At 50.5% G+C, this 21259-nt stretch overlaps 7 protein-coding genes across 7 annotated transcripts; 3 read left to right on the forward strand and 4 right to left on the reverse strand.

Moving 5' to 3' along the window:
- Nucleotides 1-1776: 1776 nt before the first annotated feature.
- Nucleotides 1777-1935, reverse strand: M437DRAFT_41095 (uncharacterized protein; the record flags this gene model as incomplete). Its single annotated transcript, XM_041020318.1, has 1 exon — nucleotides 1777-1935. A coding segment is annotated over one exon (159 nt), but the record flags the coding sequence as incomplete, so codon positions are not given.
- A 977-nt stretch (nucleotides 1936-2912) lies between these two features.
- Nucleotides 2913-4928, reverse strand: M437DRAFT_40946 (N2,N2-dimethylguanosine tRNA methyltransferase; the record flags this gene model as incomplete). The annotated part of the gene is made up of 2 exons (XM_041020282.1): nucleotides 2913-4406; nucleotides 4482-4928. 2 exons carry the CDS (start codon nucleotides 4926-4928, stop codon nucleotides 2913-2915), a joined length of 1941 nt encoding a protein of 646 aa, XP_040883003.1.
- A 913-nt stretch (nucleotides 4929-5841) lies between these two features.
- On the reverse strand, nucleotides 5842-7921 carry M437DRAFT_40531 (uncharacterized protein; the record flags this gene model as incomplete). The annotated part of the gene is made up of 2 exons (XM_041020210.1): nucleotides 5842-7344; nucleotides 7514-7921. 2 exons carry the CDS (start codon nucleotides 7919-7921, stop codon nucleotides 5842-5844), a joined length of 1911 nt encoding a protein of 636 aa, XP_040883004.1.
- Nucleotides 7922-8627: 706 nt separating this feature from the next.
- Nucleotides 8628-10866, reverse strand: M437DRAFT_41334 (WD40 repeat-like protein; the record flags this gene model as incomplete). The annotated part of the gene is made up of 3 exons (XM_041020364.1): nucleotides 8628-8912; nucleotides 8952-10427; nucleotides 10483-10866. The coding sequence occupies 3 exons, from the start codon at nucleotides 10864-10866 to the stop codon at nucleotides 8628-8630; spliced, it is 2145 nt and encodes a 714-aa protein (XP_040883005.1).
- A 1073-nt stretch (nucleotides 10867-11939) lies between these two features.
- Nucleotides 11940-13377, forward strand: M437DRAFT_72819 (APG17-domain-containing protein; the record flags this gene model as incomplete). The annotated part of the gene is made up of 2 exons (XM_041025913.1): nucleotides 11940-12221; nucleotides 12268-13377. The coding sequence occupies 2 exons, from the start codon at nucleotides 11940-11942 to the stop codon at nucleotides 13375-13377; spliced, it is 1392 nt and encodes a 463-aa protein (XP_040883006.1).
- Nucleotides 13378-14860: 1483 nt separating this feature from the next.
- Nucleotides 14861-16643, forward strand: M437DRAFT_72820 (uncharacterized protein; the record flags this gene model as incomplete). Its single annotated transcript, XM_041025914.1, has 2 exons — nucleotides 14861-15539; nucleotides 15868-16643. The coding sequence occupies 2 exons, from the start codon at nucleotides 14861-14863 to the stop codon at nucleotides 16641-16643; spliced, it is 1455 nt and encodes a 484-aa protein (XP_040883007.1).
- A 1754-nt stretch (nucleotides 16644-18397) lies between these two features.
- M437DRAFT_41073 (glycoside hydrolase family 5 protein) lies at nucleotides 18398-20320 on the forward strand (the record flags this gene model as incomplete). The annotated part of the gene is made up of 2 exons (XM_041020309.1): nucleotides 18398-19475; nucleotides 19986-20320. The coding sequence occupies 2 exons, from the start codon at nucleotides 18398-18400 to the stop codon at nucleotides 20318-20320; spliced, it is 1413 nt and encodes a 470-aa protein (XP_040883008.1).
- Between the last annotated feature and the right edge of the window lie 939 nt (nucleotides 20321-21259).

Raw genomic sequence — 21259 nt, forward strand, 5'->3', positions numbered from 1 at the left:
CTCGAGATTGCAGTTTATCAGCACTGACTGTCAGATTTGCTACGTTAAGTCTCGTCGATATACCGAGTCGGGGGTTGACCGACCGCTGTCTGCGCCCCCCCCCCCCCCCCCCCCCCCCCCCCCCCAAGTCCTGCTTGTTGCATGTAGCACCCTGGTCGGATGAGTGACGGCCTTTCAATCAACCAGCACATCGTTTACATCTTTTCTAACAAGATCAAGGCAGTCAACAGGGTCGCAAAAGTCCATAAACTGAGTTTTGCTACGATTGACGCTATATTGCCGGCGTCACGGCTAGAATGAGCAAGTGCTGAGATCACAGGCTGAATATTCGGTTGCAAACACGTGGATGAGGCCACTCGCCAGAGAAAACCCACTTACAAGCCAGAATGATAGATAATGGACAATATATACCTACCTGACTGTACAATGTCATCTCTAACTGTCGAGATGCCAATCACTTGGCAACAACACTAAGTCTTACTCTGTCAGATAATCATCGACTACACCAAGCTTGGTCAAGGGAATATAGATTATCTTGACCAGACTTCTCTCATCACGTGAATGCGTGTATCAGTCGCAGTGGTTTAGTGGTAAAATTCGTGCTTGCCATGCACGAGCCCCGTGTTCGATTCACGGCTGCGACAGTTCTTTTGTCTTTTTGCTTTCTCGAAGTACACTAGGGAGCTCTCGTTTTGGTGGCAGCGATCTCTTGTAACCTCAGGTCTGTATATGGTGTTGGATTGGATGGTGTGAAGAGTCCTCCAAGCATGAGAGGCATCAAGAGACGTCGGACTTTCCAATTGACAACCACTATCCATCTCTATCTTCTAACCGACTATCTGTTTTCCTCTTTAACATATCATGAAAGCTTCCCCAAGGACAGCCAAAGCCTACTGCCCTTCTCCCTTGTCGACCAAAAAAGTCACATCCGCCAAGCCCCAGTCATCAAAAAAGCAAAATCCCATCTCCACCAAAAATTTTAGGCCCGATTCCAGCCCCCCCTAATCCAAGCACTCTTCCCACACATTCAGGCATGCAAAAGAAACGGTTGCACAATGGATACAGAGCAAAAGAACGACGCCTGCAGGATTCGAACCTGCGCTCCCGAAGGAAATAGATTTCTAGTCTATCGCTATAACCACTCAGCCAAAGCGCCTGGTGATGGGGAGAATACATCTGACATAGTATACAAATCTACAATTGAGGCAGGACGTCGGAAGCTCTGGGAGGAATCGTTGTCGAAGAGGTCGATGTAAAGGTGACTGAAGCTTCTGTGAAGCCTCGAGATGTATACGAGGTGCAGAGCTATACCGAAGATTAGGTGATGATACCGGCGTATTGTAACAATCAATTGGGTCCGTGGAACAACCCTCAGAAGCCTCGAGAGCTATCTGAGCTGTGGTTGTTGTAGAGGTCGAAGTGAACGGAAGTGAAGCCTGCTTGAGGCTTCGAGGTCTATACTGAGCATAAAGTTATGCCCAAGCTCAAGATCTTCGAGCATGGATCGAGTCATGTAGTGTATACAACAAGAAGAGCAGACAAGCAAGAAACTTTCTGTCTACTGTGTTCTGCTTACCAAGGGCGTGTTGCAGAATGGTGGGGGAAAAGATACGTTGGTGGACGGAGCAAAAGCCCGCAAATCTACCAAGTCTCACGCCGACCCTGTCCGCCAAGCTAAACTTCGTCATCCAAAAATTCTCAAACTTTCAAAAATTTTCAACCACACCATTCTGAAACCTTCTCAACACAACAAAAAGAATGCCAAAAAAGAGATTGTCAACTGGTTTTTAGGAATAGCCGAAGGCGGGGCTCGAACCCGCGACCTTGAGGTTGTACTTTATCAGGATGATAAGAGCCACACGCTCTACCGATTGAGCTACCCCGGCAGGTCTGATGATCTAGTTCACTGGGTGAACTGGCTGTTGACGATGGAAGCACAAAAGCTTGGTGGGTATATATAATCTGTTTGTTGAGAGCTCAGGGTTGGCATATACGTGGCCTTGTCTACGTCGCGATTGCCAAACCGAAGCAATGTGAGTGGTGTTGAGGTGCAATGTCTTGCTGCGTTGTGGACATCCGCCATTGAAGAGCATGCTGCGTTAGTCTGAACGCTGTTGCACGACAAGGAAGAGTCGTGGGTTCTGTCGTTGTGGCTTCAGATAGTCATCGATTCATGAAAGGCTGTCGCTTGCTTGTTGATTCCAGGCGCAATGATGCTCGTCTCGTACAAGCATGGTGTAAGAGAGTAGCATCAATCGTTCTCAGCATGGTGCTGTAAAAACCCGAAGCACCAAGGTGTCAGAGCCAAGCGAGGCGGAACATGAACCTGATCATCATGGCCAGACTGCTGCGCAAGATGGGTGCTCTGCTGTCTTAATTATGATGAAGGTTGCCTCTTTTTGATCTGTTATATTGAAGAGATATTAATCAAGAAGCAATTAACAAGATATTCAAGGAAGTGATGTTGAAAAGGGATGTTGTGAACACGTTGTGGAGCGTTGTTGTGGTTGCATGTGACAGCCCTCTTCGAGACCGCAGACGTCCCGCGCTTGGCCATCCAGCTTGATGTTCGTTCCATCAATGCTCAAAAATGCAGGTCTCCCTAGAAATTCTGTGAATAAGCAAATCTAATAACACTCACGTGACAATTGTTTAGAAAACACTACAACATTTGACACTTGGACATTGACTTGAGATCTAACATCTAAAACTCTCACTCCACTGTCCTACCTCGTCGCTTCTTCTCCCTGATGTCAGGCTGAGAGGCCAGTAAGTTGAATCCCCACGAATTTGTAGGTACTTCGAAATAATCACTAACCTGTATCAACACGTTTCATGAAGGGAAGAAGAGTGAGTGGGAGCATCAAATCATGTTACAATATTCGAACTATGCCTTTGAAGATATGCTGTACCTAGCTAGCGCCCTTGGCACGGCTCATGGGACCCCAATTTGCTCGTGGGTTAGTCTGGTAACGCATGAGCTTCTTGCTGTGATAGTCCTTGCCTAGCCTCTCGTCAAACTTGATCTTGAACTTGAAGATATCGGCAGGGGGTTGCGTCGCGGGTTCTGCCTCATCCTTCTCTCCACTCTCCTCGCCGTTGTCCTTCTTCTCCTCAGCTGGATCTACCTTTCTCATCTTTTGCAGAATCTTGTATCCGGCTTGAGTGTCGCCGACCTTGCCTTCCTTCACAGGGGCTTTTTGACGACTCCACTCTCTCATGATCTCCCAAATTGCATCATAGCTGGCGTTTGTCTTGATGGTACCAGGTTTGGTATGTGAGCGAGTGGCGATGAATCCAGCATGACGAAGCGCACCCTTGATGGCGGCTTCTGATGGAGATTGACAATGGAGAACCTTGCACAGATAACTAGGGATGAAGAAGAAGGGGTGAGGGTCGGTAACATGTCCAGGGATGGAAGGGATGAACGGAGCCTCGGTCTCGCCCTTGAAAGTCTGAAGGCTGTTCTCCAGGGTATCAAGCTCGTCCAGAGCGGAGGTGAGCATACCCTCAATGCGAGTAGTCGTTCCATAGGTTGACTTGTCCAGATCAGGAAGCATGTCCAGAATACGACGGATGAAGTAAGGATTGTGCAAAGGACCAGCCCACATAGGACCGGCAACATGAGTCTTGAAACCACATTGAGGACACCTGCTCTCACCCGTAGACAGAGATGCCGTGTGCTTGTAGTTGATGAAGTTCTTTTGAGGAGCGTGTTTTGCAAGAGGCTGGATCTGGAAACTACCACAGCCAGTATCGCATTGGTGTACAAGCATGGTCTTTCCGGCCAGAAACTTGACATCTGCGGGAGACTTTCTGACACGCACCCACACTCTGGCGTAGAAGTCGATGCTGAGAGACAAGAGCGGCTCGATAGCAATACCTTGTACAGCCGCAGCCTTAGCGATCGAATTAAGAATCAGACGAAGACCGGCTTCGTGAGAGTGAGGACCCTTGAGAGGCAGACCACCGTAGAGTGAGTAGGTCTTTTCAACGTAACCACAAGAAGCAAAGACACCAGCATCGGTACATGTAACGCAAAGCAGACCACCATCGTTCAGCGCTTGAACGGCAGCATCCAGGAAAGGCGCAGCGGTGCCGTAGGGGTCGAGATCGATAACATCGTATTTATGCTGAGTGTGTGCAGAGGGACCATCTTCTGGAGTTGGTGTGTAGTAGGCAGCGTGATACATGTGGCCGATAGCATTGCCAGTGGACGGCGTGATCTTGTCGGTCAGCTTGTTGTGTTGCACATTAAGACGAATGGCCTCGACAGCAGCTGGTGACATGTCGTTGGCGACAACAGTGGTCGCAAATGGTATCTCTTGGGCGTAACGCAGGGCACGCAGGCCAGAAGCCGAGAGGGCGTCCAGGATACGGAACTTGGGCTTGTACTTCTTGGGTGCCTCTGTCGCGTCGACATCCATCTTGTCGCTTACAGCCTCGGTGCCATTCTCGACCTTCTCAGCATCTGCATCTACTTCTTGGGTTCCTGCTGTTGTCGTGGACTCTGACTCGCCATCCTTTTGTACTTTTTGAGCTACTGCAGCACCATCATTGCCCTTCCTCCTCTTGTCATCTCCAGCATTGTCGTCGGCCTGTCTCTTTCGTTCCCTCTTCTTGGCACTCTGTTCGACCTTCTTGTCGTGGGCTTGCTTTCTAACAGCACACATGTGCTCGCCAAAAGCCTTGATTGCGAGGACGGACAGATCACGGTTGAATTGTTGAATGGGGTTGTAGAAGACACTTTGTGCTTGTTGTTCACTATCGTCGTCCTTGTGATTCTTCTTCGACTTGGGATCCTGCTCGGTACGTGCATTTGGCGGGACCAGAATGTATGCTAGACCCTCCTTGATGGTGCTGTATGACTTTCCATCGTGCTCGATCAACTGATCGACAGCTGGTTGTGAATCTATCGTCGCGCTCATCTTTGGCTGTGTTGTGCTGAGAAAGCGTCTCTGGACGATGCTGCGAAAGTTGTGTGCAAGTCTAAATGCTCTTATGGTCATTGAGCATATGACTGCTCGAATATTTTGGGAAGGCAGTCACGCTTGCACTCGTTGCTTGCTGCCACTTTTTTGCGACCGACTAAAGTCTAAACTGGAATGGATCGTCGCTCTTGGCACTTATCATCTCTTATCGCCGCTCTTACCCCGAGCATCACCTTCGAGCCTCGAGCAGTGAAGCATTCCATCTACATCAACATAGCCTTGTAAACAGTGTTGTATTCTTGAGGTCGCTATGAGTAGAAGTAACCTTTGCATGGCCATGTGGTCAGCGAATACAGCGCCATCGAGAGTCTTCGCCCAGTCTGATAACACGATGGTGGAGAGAAAGAAGATTAGACAGTTTTTGTGTGTTTGTGTGCAACGAGCGCTTCAGCAATTTTGATTCTCTGCAGTCACTCTGCGTCTATGTACTCAATGCCATCATGGGACATCATAAGTTTGTTGTGTTGTAAAACCATGAAAAGTTGCCTCCTGCGGGCCATCTTTGCCGTGCAATCAGAGTAGAGAGGAAAAGAAAGAATCAAAGAAAACACCAGAGGATGAAACCTTCATAAACCCACTCATCAAAACTCCAAAAAGCGCCTTCGCAAGTCGAAAAAGAGAAAGAGAAAGAAAGGTTGTGATCCTCCGTTGCTCATGCAAGCCCCATGTCGTTGTTTTTTGGTCCTTCGAAAATGCTTGAATGCCGTGAAAGCAAAGAGAAACTCCGTTGTAAAAATGCATGTATTGGGTCGAAGAGGAAGCAATCGCCAGCACCTTGACCCCTTGTAAACCTCGATTACTCAACATCTGATTGTTAATCCTCCGCCTCATCCATATTCGATGAATCTTCCTAAGCAGCCTGGACGAAAGCATCGGCAGGCAGATTTGCTCTGACGGCAGCGAAAGCTTGTAGAGCACGGTCAAAGTCCCACTGAACTTGCTCGAGACAGTCCTTGGCATATTGAACAGTCATGGAGGTCTGCTTCTGGAGCTCGAGGACCATTTGTTCGGCAATTTCGGGTGTGAGTCCTGCTGGGAGCACGGGCACGCCGGCCTCGACTGGGACTTGTGGTTCGTTGTGGTCGGGTTCGAAGGCGGCAAATCCTCCGTAAGCGCGAATGGTCAGCATGTCGTTGACAACACGGACGCCAGTGGGGCCGCCAGGACCGAGGATGAAGGTGCGGTCGAAGGAGCGGGTCTTCTTGACCTGACCGCTGGCATCAATCTCGTCAAACTCGCCGTGGACGGTAATAAGGAAACCATCAACACCGACGGGTGATGCGCCAGTAGGGTCGGGGATACCAGGTTGTGACTGACACTCGATGAGCCACTTCTGAGGTTGGGTAGCAAGATCAGGATGGCGGGTGGCGGGAAGGGTAGACCAGCTTTCGTGAATGGCCTGGGCACCACGGCAGAGACGACTCTGTCTTGCAGGAAGTTGGGTGATCTTCTTCAAGTTGCGACTACGCTTGATATAGGCATCCCATTCCTGAGGGGCAGTCTCGTGTGATCTTGTAGGGTCTCTGGGAGCGGCGGTGTTGACAGCGAAAGAGAAGTCGGACTGCTCGTCGTAGTAGTGTTGTGCTAGGGTAGCGCGATCTGTGTCGTAACCAGCGAAGAAAGTGCGCAAGAAGTTTTCGGCAATTTGACCTTCGTCCTGAAAGTTGGGGCCCTTGATGGGGAAGGGGATGTCGGCAGCTTGACGACCGCTTTCGGCGTCCTGATCAGAGCGAACTTGAACGGTGTTGAGGAGACGAAGTTTGGGGTACCAAGCCATGAACTTTGTGGCATAGTCGGGCTCAGCTTGTTCCAGAGGGTTACCAGAGACTATGAGGTGGTCAAGCTTGGGGAACTTGCGTCTCCATGCTTCGAGAGCAGCCAGGTCCTTGAAGGCATTGTTTGACAGATCAAGGTTCTTGAGCTGTGGTAGGGTTTGGGCGAGAGTTGTGACGGGGCTGATGTTGGAAAGTTCGTTGTTGGCGAGAGTGACGCTGATGATAGCATCATTCTTCTCTGCGGCTGTCTTGAATTGTTGGTCGAGGACCTTCATCAAAGCAGGGAAGAATTTGCTTGTGGTTGAGCTGCTGTCGAAAATCTGAGCAGCTTTGAGGTCTGGGTCTGTACCAAGAGCGCTGAGATCAAGCAGTTTTAATTCGACGTTATATCTTCTGGCGAGAACTCCTTTAAGCATGGCGATGGTGCTCTCCTTGGAATGGCCGGTGTCGAGATCCTGGGCAGAGGCTCGTTCGATCTTCATGTTTGCTCCAGCAAAGACGTAGCCGTCGACTCGCAATACGTGCGCAGCGTCTTCGCCGGGAACGGATATTAGCAAGTCGTCTCCTTCGATTCGGGACTACACATGAAATTAGTTTACGATGGACAAAAAATGATGTCGAGGACCATCAGAGATGGAGCAACAGTGTCGAGGTCTCTGGTCGTCGTTCTGAGATTGGCTGCAAACGAAAGCAGACCGGACCTGGCAACTGAGAACAGGTGGGATGCGCGGGTGTTGATGAGTGTACCTTCTTGACTTTGATTGCTCTCTTGGCTTTGAGCGAGGACCTCTTTTCAATCCAGGCGATGAGTGAATTCATGCCGCCGTCGTTGTTGGAAGCTGCCTTGCTGTTCTTGTGGCCGGTAACTCGAAGCTCTTCTAGTCCTCTGCTTGGTCGTGTGCGGACTGCACTTGAATCACCTCCGACATGGTTGGCGAGTTTCTTCTCGAATCCAGCGCTGCGAGTACCAGGCTTTGCGCCTCGCGTCTTGGGTGCGCTTGACTTGCCGCCCTTGCTGATACCACCGCCGGGACGAGCGCGCGCAGTAGGATCCATGACAAGGTCACCATCGCGATCGGTTCTGGTCTTTCTCTTTGCGATACCACCACCGCGAGAGTTGCGCGCAGCACTTGAGGGTTTCTTCTGGGACACCATGATGGCAGTCGGACGGGGTAGATAGGGAGAGTGAGGTCGCTAGGGTATTAGGTGTATGGTAGATCGGCGACGGAGACGGAGAAGCGAGTTGCCAAAGACGGCGGACAAGAGTGAATGGCCTTTGTTCAGTCGGTTATGGGCCGCTGCAAAGTTGCGCAATGCCAGCGAACGTCGGTGGGTGTGTCTCTCTCTGGGGTTGGAAGAGAAGGTGAGTCGCTGATAGAAGAAAGGATGGGAGTGGACGTGTCAGACTCGGCGTCTGTGGTGGGAAAGCGCAGAGGCGGGTGTTGGCAGTAAGAGTGAGTTTGCTTTGTGACTGATGGAAAGTACAAGGCAGCGATCGTCATTATATGCCAAGCCAACTTTTTCGAGGGTCCATGCACGTCCGACCCCTCCATTCATGTCTCTCACTCTTGTTCCGAGACTCGGCTGCAAATCATTGTCTCTGCACACCTGCTATTGTCTCAAAGCCCACGTTTCCTATTGACCAAGACAACAATACAAACACTCACTATGTCGACGAGAATGGTTCACTGCCTGAATCACACTGATCGAAACCACAATAACTTTTTCAATAACAAGATTGTATTCATGCAACAAGCAATATTCAATAGTAAATTCATGCTCATGGTATTTCCCAATTACGCCGGACACCTTCGCTAAAAGTGAGAATATGTAATACAGACATGGTCAATCTCTTTCACGTTCATTGTTCTTCGCAACCTTCACCTCCTTCTCCAGTATTGAATAACAGCATGCGCACTTCACAATCTTCACTCCCAGAGACAAGTCGACTGTCGCTGAGTCCGATGCATGTCACAGGCCCAGCGTGCCCGGTCCACGTTCTCTCGCACTTTCCACTGCGAGGATCCCAAATCTTTACTGTACGGTCTTCTGATCCAGACACCATACGCAGATGGTCTGCTGCAAGTGCCCAAATGCCTTCGACGTGTCCGAAGTAGGTGCGTAAGCATGCGTTGGTGGTAGGCGGCTTTGGAACCGGATTTGCTGCATCTACAGCTGGCGACACAGCCGGCGCGTGCACGTCCCATAGACGGATCGTGCTGTCCAGGGCACCTGTAAGCATGTATCGGGGAGGTGCTGGGCGATCAGGCTCGTCAGGCCAGAACGGAACGACACTTTCAGGAGATGCAGTTGCCGGGTGATGTGAATGTTTGTGAGCAGGCGAAGGTCCAGAAGAAGTAGATGATGTGTCGTCCTCATTTTCTCCAGAAAGCAGATCGGCTTCGTCAAGCTCAAACTCTGGCGGAAGAGCTACAAGCTGCTGCACTTGGCCAACATGTCCTTCGAAAACCTTGATACACCTGCGCGTATCCAGGTCCCATAAACGAACGGTACAGTCATCCGAGGCAGATAATAATGTGCGCGAAACCACGTCAAGCTTTACCGCGTTTACCCAGTCCGTGTGGCCCTTGAGCAGATAAGATGCTTTATTTCGAGTGTCGTAGACTCGAATAGTATGATCCATTGAACCTGAAGCGATGTAGCCGGTATCAAAGTTGACGCATATGACACCACCAGTGTGAGCTTGGAAAGTCCGCAGGCATTTTCCAGTACGCCAATCCCAGACCTTTGTCGTGTTGTCCATAGATCCGGTTATGAGCTTCTGATCGTCAAACTGCAACGTGCGAATGCCTGATGTGTGGCCTTCGAGCGTCCTCAGCTCTTTTCCTGTCTTGATGTCCCATACTTTTACTGTACAGTCGTAGGAGCCGGTGATGAGGACGTTCTCGTCGAATTGCAGACACATCACACCGTTAGTATGACCTCTGAAGATCTTTGTCGAGCATCGGCCGTATTTCCAGTTGGTGCCGACCTTGAAGCGATCCTTATACACGTCTTTCCAAGGCCTTCTTGTTTGTGGTTGGAAATATGAGTTGACCTCCTCTTCGCCCGGTGCTGGTGTACACAGCTTCTTCTGCGGTGGATCTTGCTCGTCTTCAAACTTGCGCTTCTCACCTACAATGGCAAGAGCCTGAGTATTTGGCGTGGTTGTAGTGCTGTTGACAAAGGCTGGGGCCTCAGCGAGCGGGGTAATTGCCGGCGACCATTCATTGTTGCCTCTTGAAATGGCACGAAGCTGTATCTGTCTCTTTTCAATTCTCAACCGCTTGCGCTCGAGTAGAGGTAGGCCCCAGCCGCATTTTGTGCATTTTCGGTCAATGTGTTGCTCACACATTCTGTGCCAAACGACGTCATCGTCGGCTAGGCTTCTCCACCGGCGACTGACTTGAGCAGCCTTGCATAGTGAAGTGGTGTCGAGGAAACATAGAATTCTGAAACCAAGCTCCGGAGGCAGGGCAGAGAGAAAGTCGATTTTGATCAAGTCGCGGACGGAAGCGGAAATGTAGGAGAGCTGAGGGAAACAGCATTGTGAGAGGATGCCCTGGAGCATGAGATTGCGGTGTTTGGAAGGAGCGGCGGAGAAGAGGGACCAGACATGGGAGATGGCTTGCTGGTCGGACTGAGAAACGGTGCCGAGTTCCTGTTCAGAGGTTAGCATACAGTGAGTCATTGGCGAAGATGGGAATGCGCGATACATTCTGAAGTTGCTCCATGGAAGGCTCGTTGGCTTGACGCCTGCACTTGAGATCAGGACGATGGCGATAACAGAACTTTGTGCTTGAAGGGTCTTGGTGGTGATCGTGATTGAGGTCGGTAGAGGTGGACTGGGGTATCAAGTGGCCAACAGGGTTGTATTGGGTCGGGATGTGCTTGGCCAGGAAGGGCGCGATAGCCTGCTCGGCATGTTTGGAGTTTGAAGGAATCGAGATGTTTTCTTCATTGGTGTTGTCGTGATGGCGGAACTTGTGACTTTCATGTTCGTGATCGTGATGGCACAGGCCTTCGATTTCGTGACGAAGACCAGACCGGCTCTCGGTTGGAGCGTTGAGTTGCGCCTTTGGACCCAAATCTGACGCCATCCTAGAAAAGAGATTGTCTCATACAGGGGTGTGCGTGGTGAGGGCAGAGAATAAATCGGACGTCGAGGACCAGATGTGAGTGGTAAGAGTGTGTTCGCGTGACGACAAGGGCAGTGCGACAGTGTTTATGGCGAGTGTTGAACGTCGCCCGGGTTGTCGGAGAGCGAGTGTATGTAAGTATCGATGGTGCGACAGCAGCTGCAAGGGGCGAGATGAAAGAAGGCGCTTGTTCTGCTGATGGTCTTCTACGGTCAATTCGCGATATGGCGTGCTAATCCAGGCTTCGGGGGAAGGCAAAGAAGGGTTCACCGCACCGACCACTCGCAACAGGCCGTTTCCGTACTCGATTTGTCGCTATCGCTGCAATCTCGCCGCGACCAAGTTTATTATGCGGACGCTATCAGAGTTCAATTCTTGCATAGATACGACCGTCTCCTTGAATCCTTACTACCCAATGTAGCAGATTCATACACGCGCTCCAAATGTTTCCATCATCGAATGCGAAGGTGTTCTTTGAGGGGGTCTTCTCACTGCTCTGGTGGCGTCGCTACTCAGCACCCGAACTCGCTCGGCGGGCAAATTCATTGGTCAGCCTTACGTACCAATTGGTCACGCAACAAAGAAAAGTGGGTGTTTTGGCAAACTTTGACTCAGAAAACAGAATTGCGACATGAAAGAGCACACCGGTGGGATTCTTGCACTATGCTCGGGGAGCCTACGGGTCATGCTAGGCGAAGAAGCAAAACTGGGTGTGAAAGATTGTTGCGTCTTGTCTGGCAGGAAGATAGCATCACGAACCACCAGGGTCATGATTCGCGATAGAGACTAAAGTACCCCGGACCCGGATGCGGAAGGAGGGACAGCTTCTCCGCAGCGCCACGGACAAGCCCTGATTTGCAGCTCGACCGAGACTTCAAGGTGCTGTCTCAAGCCACCAACGATCAGATGTCGAGTTAAACTCCGTGCATACAAACATCAGTCGCGCCATCCAGGTGTTTCTTGCGTGACTCTGCACATCGCAAAGAGTAGATACTTGCTATCCGAGCAGACGATGCTCAACCCGGCAGGTCTGGATGAGTGAACAGTCCGAGCAAGCGTCGCAGTCGCGCAGCATCGATGAACTGGAACGCTTGGTACAACATTTCGTCGCAGCCAAGCGCTCTCTGTCCTCTACTGCTTTGGTTGCGCGAGCCCACGATGTCGTGACAACGGCTAGGCATCTTGTCGAGGAGTCAGCCGTACTGTCGGCCAAGAATGCCTTTCTAAGGCAAGGAGTGTTGGAGGAAGCAAATGTCTTGGTGGCCGTGAGAGATGGTCTGGACAGCATCGGCCGCGAGACTGATGTTGACTTCAAGGTATGACGGGCTCGCTTGTCGCAAAGGCTTCAACTCACAGCGTCAGGCAGTGATACATCAACTCGATCTCGCCGACAACCGCCTGCAAGCCACTTTGGCTCAACTGCTCAATACCCAAGTAGACACATCAGAACTGCACTCGCGAGGTGCCACTGCCGACAAACAGAAGACGTTGCACGACTTTATCGACGAGAACACACATCTGAACCTCATCGAATCTCTCCGCGGCACCATCGACTCGCACAAAGCTGCTGAAGCCGACTTCCAACACTCCCAAGACTCATTCGACGATCAGATCCGTTTAGTCGACGCTGCTGTAGATGATGCTGATCAAGCTACTGAAAACCGGGATGACCTTTCGCCTGTACCACCGCTTTTTCAAGCCCTGACAACACATGCTACCGAGATGGCTTCACTGCTAAGCTCCTTGGTTGCACATTATGACCTGTGCACATCGGCTCTCAAGCACACAGAAGGAGGTGGTGAAGCTGCTCGACAAGCCAACCCTTCTTCTGCCTATGACGCTCCCGAAGACAGTCTGTACAAGAACCTACCACTCGGTCCTATGAATGAACAAGAACGTCAGGAGATGCTTGCTGTCGTCGACAATGATGCTCAAGAGGTGGAAGACGTCGTGCTTGAGATTGGTGAACGCCTCTCCGAGATGGAACAAACACTTGAGCAAATGCAGTCACTTTCGCAAGCAGTCCGCTTGCGTCACAAACTTCTCAACCGTGTGCTGGATCAGCTTAGCACGCTTGGAGGCAACCTTCCCATGTTCATCGCCGCCGCCAAGCTCTATGGCAACAGTTGGAACACACTCAAGGAAACTCTACTTGCAAAGGCCGAGGAGCTGGCTTCCTTGACTGACTTTTACGATTCCTTCATCACCTCTTATGACTCGTTGCTCGAGGAGGTTGATCGTCGACATGCCGTCGAGAGTCGAATGCAGCGTATTGCCGACAAGGCTCGTCGTGAGATTGAGGCACTATACAAGGAGGACGTTGCCATGCGCGAGGATTTTGTTCGTGGGACTGGCGAATTCCTGCCTCGCGATATCTGGCCTGGTTTAGTCGATACTCCAAGGCGCTGGGAGATCAGAGCTGTGTCACCTGAAATTCAGCATGAGTCGCTTCGGAACAGTGGAGAGCAATAAGACTCTTCTGATATAATATGATATGATTACATTACGAACAGCATGGCGTTACAAGCAGATTCGGTCGTTTGTCTACGATTCGGTGGCATTGCATTTATGTTCGTAAAGCACAAGCATATAACAAACGGGTGAATGTATATCTGGTTTCTTTGAGAAGGCAGCCTGCAGAATTTGCATCTGGTGATAGGCGAGACATTTCTTTGTTCATCGCGAGAGCACCGTCGAACTGTGTACCAACCCGTAGCTGACCATACGTTCCAAATCCTTCTTTGCGTATCCGAAGAAGGAAGCAATGCACCCATCAAGATCATCACTACAAGAAGTCGAATAGATCGTGTCGATCAAAAAGAGTAACTGCAGCGAGTAGGACTCGAACCTACATCTCCCCTCTAATATCACCCCCAACGGTAACCCTTCACGCCCCCGGAGAGCCTTCTCTTGTGTTTGCAAGATGAGCTGGTTCCAATCTCTCGTGTTTTGGGCAGTCATAAGGGGTGGACTTGGGCTTGGAGGTCGTGTGTTCGATTCTGGGATAGAGAGCAGTGAGATGTTTCGGATTGACCATGTAACTATTTCAAAGCAGAAGAATTCATTCATGCTCGAAGGAATTGGTGTTCTCAGATGTATATGACTTGCATCGCTGGCTCCATCCGGTACGGTATCAAGACGTTCTTTCCTTTGTGTGTTCCAAGTTCATCACGAGGGCCCTCTTAAGCTGTGTTCTCTTTGTTCCTGGCCACCAACTCATATAGCTGGCCGTGTGTCCTGATAATTTTTCTCAGATGCTTCAAAATCGAAAACAATGCATCCATCGAGGTCAACACTACAGCACGACTTACCTGAGGAAACATCGCTGGGATCAAGCTCATGGCTGAAGTCATGCTTGAACTGGATCTTGCGCCCAGTATTTGGCACAAAACAAGTCGGCTCCTTCGACGGCAAATGATGATCACAGCTCGATCCTTGAGTTCAGATCCCGTCCGCCTCCATCTAGAGCATCTAAAGCTCAAAAAAGGTTGGAAAGGTGGCATACCTTGATGGTGTAAAGTGCACGGGCACATTTGCGGGCGGCAAAATTTCGGGCCAACACGAACGCGGTGCGCTTCGATCTTGTCGCTCGTCACGCTCGACATCATCTTTCTTATCATCATTGTTCTTCGGTATATGTTTTGCGCTTCCGCATCACCTCTAGTTCTGCCGTCCTCGTCACTCGTCTTGCCATTCCTGTGTACTCATAGGACTCTCCAGATCACTCGTTGACTCTGGATTGGGCGCGTACTTGTGACCAGGCTGCTGAATCAAGAACGTGTTCTGCAGCGTAAAGTCGCCTTCATCTCAATAACAGCAATCATTTGTACCTCTCAATTTTCGAGTCAGGGCTGCTCGTTGTCGACACAAAGCCCGGGTGGGAGGGTAACTCGATAAAATTCGAGGGTCTTCATCTCTTTCCTGACCTAGGCAGACTAGGCAGGTCTTTAACAACATGACTGCAGAAAGAGCCAAACCCGAGCCTCTCTGGGTTTTTGAGAAAGCGGCCCTCGCGCATGCGCCTGAATTCGATGTGGCATGCCCAGTTCGACTGCGCATCGCTCATAACCAGAACGACGACCAGGGATCTATATCAATACGAATCAACGCAGCTCTAGCTGAGCTTGGAAAGCAGACTCTGATGCTCAACATACGGCCCGATGAGGTTGACATGTGTACAGTAGTCGCTAAAAGCAATGACAAGCTCATACCAGATCGCATGTTCTCCATGGTGCCCGTTTCCGTGACCAGTTCAGCTGCTGTTTCGACGCTCATACTATGCCTCAATGCTACAGGAGTCGTCATAGTGCCACCGTCGGCTGATGGAGTGACTCTGAGTCCAGCTGAGCCAGACGACGCCGAGCTTCAAGCCTTTGCAAAACTCTGCCAGAGCAAAACCATACATCTGCATCTATCCAAGCAACAATTCAGAGATGGCGATCTGCATCGACTCCGTACCTTCTCTGGCGCCATTCGCGCCCGTATGCTCAAACCACAACCCATCGATTACAAGCGCCTCAACGCAGGACATGGCGCTATCGAAAAAGATTGGCGCAGTCTTGCCCAGACGATAGATCCTCCACCTTATTGCGAGCCTGTACTAGCACAGAGTGTGCTTGGAAAACGTTCCCGAGGTATGCCCATCTCCGCTCAGTGATCTTTGTGGTGGAAGCATTTCTTGAGCACATGCCAATGGGTCAGATCGTCGTGCACAGTGTCATCTGAATTTTTGAATGCCCGCCGAGAAACTGTTGTTCCCGCAATGTTATCTGCGAACAGCGCACTTTCGGCGAGAAGTCTACGAATCAATCTGTGATTTTCGATAGCTTCGTAGGTCCAAGGCTTGTGCGCTAGGGAAGCTCGCCTCTCACGCTTCATCGATTCCTACTCGTCCTCCTTGACTCGTTGTGGTTAACCAGTTCATAGATGACTCGTCGCCGCCGGGAACACACTCAAAGTCAGCAATTTTCTGCTCCCCACCGCCCTGGTCACCTACCGAAGTCAACACGCCAACAACCCGCTCGCTATCGCCTGCTTACATCTCTCCCACCAAGTTTACAAAGGATACAAAACAAAGCTATAGAGAAAGGATCAAGGTGTTGGAGCTACAGCGACAGCTGCATGGTCTGCCCGATGAGGCAGTGCGCGAAGTCTTGACAGGTTCAGGACACCGACACCTACTTGTTCCAGAAACGCAAGCTGCTGCCAATAAGCTATCAAAGAATGTCAATTTGGTCCCTGATCGACAGGTTTCCCCGTCGGCGTCTCCCGAAGCTGAAGAGGCTGCCTTGGTCGCCAAGGTCGACAAGATCATTGAGCAACGCTTAAGTAAACTGACCAAAGACGCTTTCAAGTCACTTACTCAGAGGCGTCTACACGCTCTCGTGGAGTCGCAATTGCCACTAGCTGCTGAGCTATTCCTCAATGGTGCAGTAGCTGACCATCGCGACCGATTCTATGAAGAATGCAAGACAAGTGAGATTAACGTCCGTGAACACATTGACGAAGGCATCACCGAGGTGCGCGATGTCACCAACGAATGCACCAAGGAGATCTCCGAGCTAGCTCAGCAATGCATGGACAGTTTAGATGAGCATAGCAAAAGTCTCGATGCTTCGGCGGAGCAGGAATTATCAAAGCTCAAGCGCTGGTTCGCCGAGCTGGCTCAGTCTTTCTTTGATAGGAAGAAAGATATCGAATCAATGCCACATGCAACGGCAAGACGAATTTCTATGTAGCTAATCAAATTTAAACTATCGTATATCTTTGAAGTTAGGACTCGATTTCTACATGATCTGCATGGGCAGTGATTAAGTCTATCTCATATGTTCGCGCTTACTGAGATCAGTTGACTACGATGATCATTCCGCGTCTTAAATTGCTTCTCACGATGTCAGGATCAGCTGTGTACCCTGTCCAATATATGCAACAGGCATGGAGGTAAGACGCATTTGAACATTGGCACAAACCCAACTCTTGATTGCGAGACAGATGGGTTGACACAACGGGCAGGGTTGTATGTTCTGCTTCCGAAGCTGTCAAGTACGAAGGCAACAAACTTGTCATATCGAGCATTTTGTTGAGAACATCGAAGAACAGAATAATATCTCCTGTCATCCAGAAGATCATGATCTCCACCCAGCCGTGGAAAGCACTGAACTTCTTGGGTCGAGTGCTTACTCGCGTATTATCTTCCGTCTACACCTGCCCGCTCAACATGAACAATTAGACAGAGACGTGTTCGCTGATATGATTGGATCAAGTGACAAATGACCTCTACAGGCCCGGAGAACTATTGCGATGATCCTGACCAGAACTGTCCTCGGAGTCTCGCGAGTCATGGAAACAGGATACTAGAAGGGAGACGATACTCTGCTGTAGCTCTGTGCACATCCAAGACTACCTATGGATGATGACCGTTTTTTGCGAGCTTGGCAGTCATGTCCTGAGATGATTGAATGGTCTCAGGTGACTGACTCTTTCCATTTTTACAAGCCAAAGACTTGATATAGCCATACATGAAACATCTGACTCGACAGACGAGGTGGACTTTTGTGGTTCTCTCCACAGCTCAGCCACGAAGGCCTGAAAAGTACATAATAGAATGCTATACGATTGCGAGCGACTGAGTACGAGAGTGACTGATATCGAAGAAACATGAAACTTGAGATTAATCAAGGGAGTCGGGAGCAGCCGACGGAACAGCCATCTGCCGGAAGATCCTCTTGTTCTTGTCATGATGATTGTAATTCTTCAGCATCCTCCTGACTCTATGTTTCGGCAGTCTAGAAGCATTGAGTTACATGCAATTGACACCTAACGCACAGTAGTCTGGCGATCGCTAGATACTGTCATTTGCGCTGACATGTTGTCTGCTAGACAACTTCATAGCTTCAGTGCCACAAGAGCGGTGATGCCCGCCAAGACACTGATTGTCAAGGCGCAGTTGGTGGTCGGCGCTCTCTTCCGCCGTGCCCGCTTCTCTTTTTGGACATGAAACACAGTCCAATCTCTCCCTTCCGTCGAGCAGCTCATTTTCCATTTCTTCAACAATCCAAATCCATCGACGCTCAGCACCATTTGTGCTTAGTTGCCACACAACCGGGCTGATAGCGCCAAAATCAAGCATATTTGTGAGGCTAGAGATGTGTCCAAGGTTTCAGACCTAGCTCGACGTCGACTTTGGGACATCTCGAACTTTGGGAAGGTCCCATCTCCAAGCCTCGATGACTGACAGAATCAGAATCAGAACGGAAAGATCGGACAACAATCAGAAATAGTGTCCTGTCATCGCTTGTTGTTACGGTAGTGTACGAACAGAAGGCAGGGACGAAGGTATAAGTAGATTCAACATCGCTCCTTCATGGTCTTCTAATCCATCAACACTTTCATTCTCTTTTCTGTCTTTCTTTACCTTTGCACTCATTCCTGCTGCAACCACATTCTTTTACTTTATCTAATAGTCCCATACTCCTCACACATCCACATCAAAATGCGCGCTTCCGCGGTAGCCACTGCTGCCTTGGTCGCAGGTTCGACCCAGGTGCAAGCTGCTCCCACTTTCGGCCTGGCCTTTGGTCTTATCAAGGGTCTCTCCACTGCCGTCCATACTGATATCAACCTTCTTCTGGGTTCTCTCGGCCTTGGTGTCCAGACCAACGCCAACGTCCATGGTCAAGCCATTGGCTTCGGTGGTGTTGGATGCCCCTTCTCCCTGGCCAACCAGGCTGGCGTTTCTGTCAACGCTGGTCTCCACGGCGCTCTTTCTCACAACATCGGCTTCACTGCTGGTGTCAACGGCGGTGCTTTCATCAACTGGAGAAACTTCAAGGCCAACGGAGTCACCCTGAGCGGTTGGTTGGTCCAGGACAAGTCCCTCGATGTCGACTGGTGGAACAAGTACGGCTCTGACTGCGACGACGAGTGGTCTTTGACTGCCAAGCTCGGTGCTCAGGCCGGTGCTGTCCTTGAGGCTCGCTATGCTTCCTTCATCACCACCAGCTACATAGATTCGCTCGCTGCTGCTGGCATCAACCTTCTGAGAATCCCCACCCACTACGCTGCTTGGGTTTCCGTCCCTGGCAGTGCTCTCTACCACGGTAACCAGCAGGCTTACCTCAAGACCATCTGCCAGTACGCCATTGAGCGCCACGGCATGCACATCGTCATTGGTCTTGACTCTCTCCCCGGTGGTGTCAACGGTCTTGCTGCCGGTGAGCGCATCGGTGCCACCGCTTGGTTCAACTCTGCCGAGAACCTGTCCTACTCCTTCAAGGCCATTGATGCCATCCTCGGCTTCATCTCCGCTACTGGTCACGTCAACGCCTTCACCATCTCTCCCATCAACGAGCCCTGCGATATTACCGCTCAGTTCGCCACTCAGGGCGGCCTCAGTCTCGGTGCCACCAACTTCATCAACAGCTACGTCCAGGGTGTTCTCAAGAAGATTGGCCAGGTCGACGCTCGCATTCCCTGCATGGTTCAAGATGCTTTCCTTGGCCACGACTACTGGGCTCCTTTCTTCTCTGTTGGTGCCAACATTGTTATTGACAGCCACGTTTCTTTCTCTGGTGCCGTTGGTGCTGGTATTTCCGCTGGCATTGGCGCTGGAATCGACGCTGCCGCAAATGTAGGCGCTGGTGTTAATGCTGGCGTGAATGCTGGTGCAAATGTTGCCGCCGGAGTTGGTGCCAAGGTTGGAGCTGGAGTTGGCGCTGGAGTTGGTGCTGCTGCTGGAGTTGGCGCTGGTGTTGATGCCGGTGCTAAGGTTGGTGCTGCTGCTGGACTTGATGCTGCCGCAAATGTTGGTGCTAAGGTTGGCGCTGGTGTTGATGCTGGAGTTGACGCTGCTGCTAAGGTTGGCGCTGGAGTTGGAGCTGGCGTTGGAGCTGGTGTTGGCGTTGGAGCTGGTGTTGGCGCTGGTGTTGGAGCTGGAGTTGGAGCTGGAGTTGGCGCTGGTGTTGATGCCGGCGCTAAGGTTGGTGCTGCTGCTGGAGTCGGTGCCGGTGTCAACGCTGGTGTAAACGCTGGTGTCAATGCCGGTGTCAAGGCTGGAGCAAACACTGGTGCCAACGCTGGAGTTTCCGCCAACGCCAACCTCTCCGCCCACCTGATCGCCCCCACCGTCTGCAAGCAAGCTTCTCTCCTCAAGGGTTCCGGCAAGTTCCCTGTCTTCGTCGGTAGCTACGGCATCCAGGCTCAAGAGGGTAACACTCTTTCTGGCCGCAAGACCATCTACAACACCCAGAAGTACGCCTACGCTCAGAACCTGTCTGGTGGTTGCTTCAGCCACGCAAAGGCATACTCGAACAGCATCTCCGTCTCTGGCGAGGGCTCTGCCTCTGACTACAACTCTTTCCAGAACTTGATGACTGCCAACGTCGCTACCAAGAACACTGATTCTTGCTACTGCTAGATGTAATCATCTCGGAGGAGAAGAAGTTGACATTCATTACCATTACTGTCTAATGTCCGAAAAAAGGGGGGAAGCGCAGATTGATGAAAGGAGGAACCAGACTAATCTTCATTACCATCCAACTAATGTCTATGTACATAACAATCTCTAATATTTTCATTATCCAACTACTCCAACCATTACCAATCTGCTTGTTGTTTCTTACGTTTCTGTCTTCTCTCGCGCGACTACTTGTTTATCACAAGCATGTTCTGTTTGTTCGCTGATACGGCGACGGGCAGATACGTCCTGTTCATCTTCGCATGATAGGCACAACACCTTCGCTAATACCTCAAGGAAAACCTAGGTAGCTAACTACTGTACCACCTCCCATACTGCATTCAGTGATGATGAATGAGTGCCCTTGACTCTGGCTATCCACTCTAGTCACTTAACAACGTCTCTATCATAACATCAGTGACCTAAAGCTACTGCTGCATATCCTTATCTGTTCATAAAACACGATTGATGACTTTACCCTGCCCAGCCAAGCGAATCTTTCCGCCGCACTCTCTCTTGCTCAGACCAAGCCGGAAAATGCAAGCCCGTGTGATGATATGATACTTGGTCAGGTCGATCGTTGAGCCAGGTAGGTACGGTTGAGTGTCGAAGGCCAGCGACATGCGGGAAGGAGCGATGCTTGGGGACTGTCTATACTTTTAGGTGTGCAGGACGCAGCTGCCTCATTCTAAAGTCGATTTCATCAGTAGCATCTCAATTACGATGGGAGACGATGAAACAACCATCAATTATACCCTGCTGTTACAACAACCATACAATGCATGATTTGAATCAAGCTCAGGAGGTACAAACCAGCGACTCGCACTCAATACTTGAAAAACTTTCATCTTGTGTTATTTCGCTCAACTCTGTTTATCTTGTTCCTTGTTGAACACGCAC

Source organism: Aureobasidium melanogenum (genome assembly GCF_000721775.1).
Source record: "Aureobasidium melanogenum CBS 110374 unplaced genomic scaffold scaffold_3, whole genome shotgun sequence".
Lineage (NCBI taxonomy): Eukaryota > Fungi > Ascomycota > Dothideomycetes > Dothideales > Saccotheciaceae > Aureobasidium > Aureobasidium melanogenum.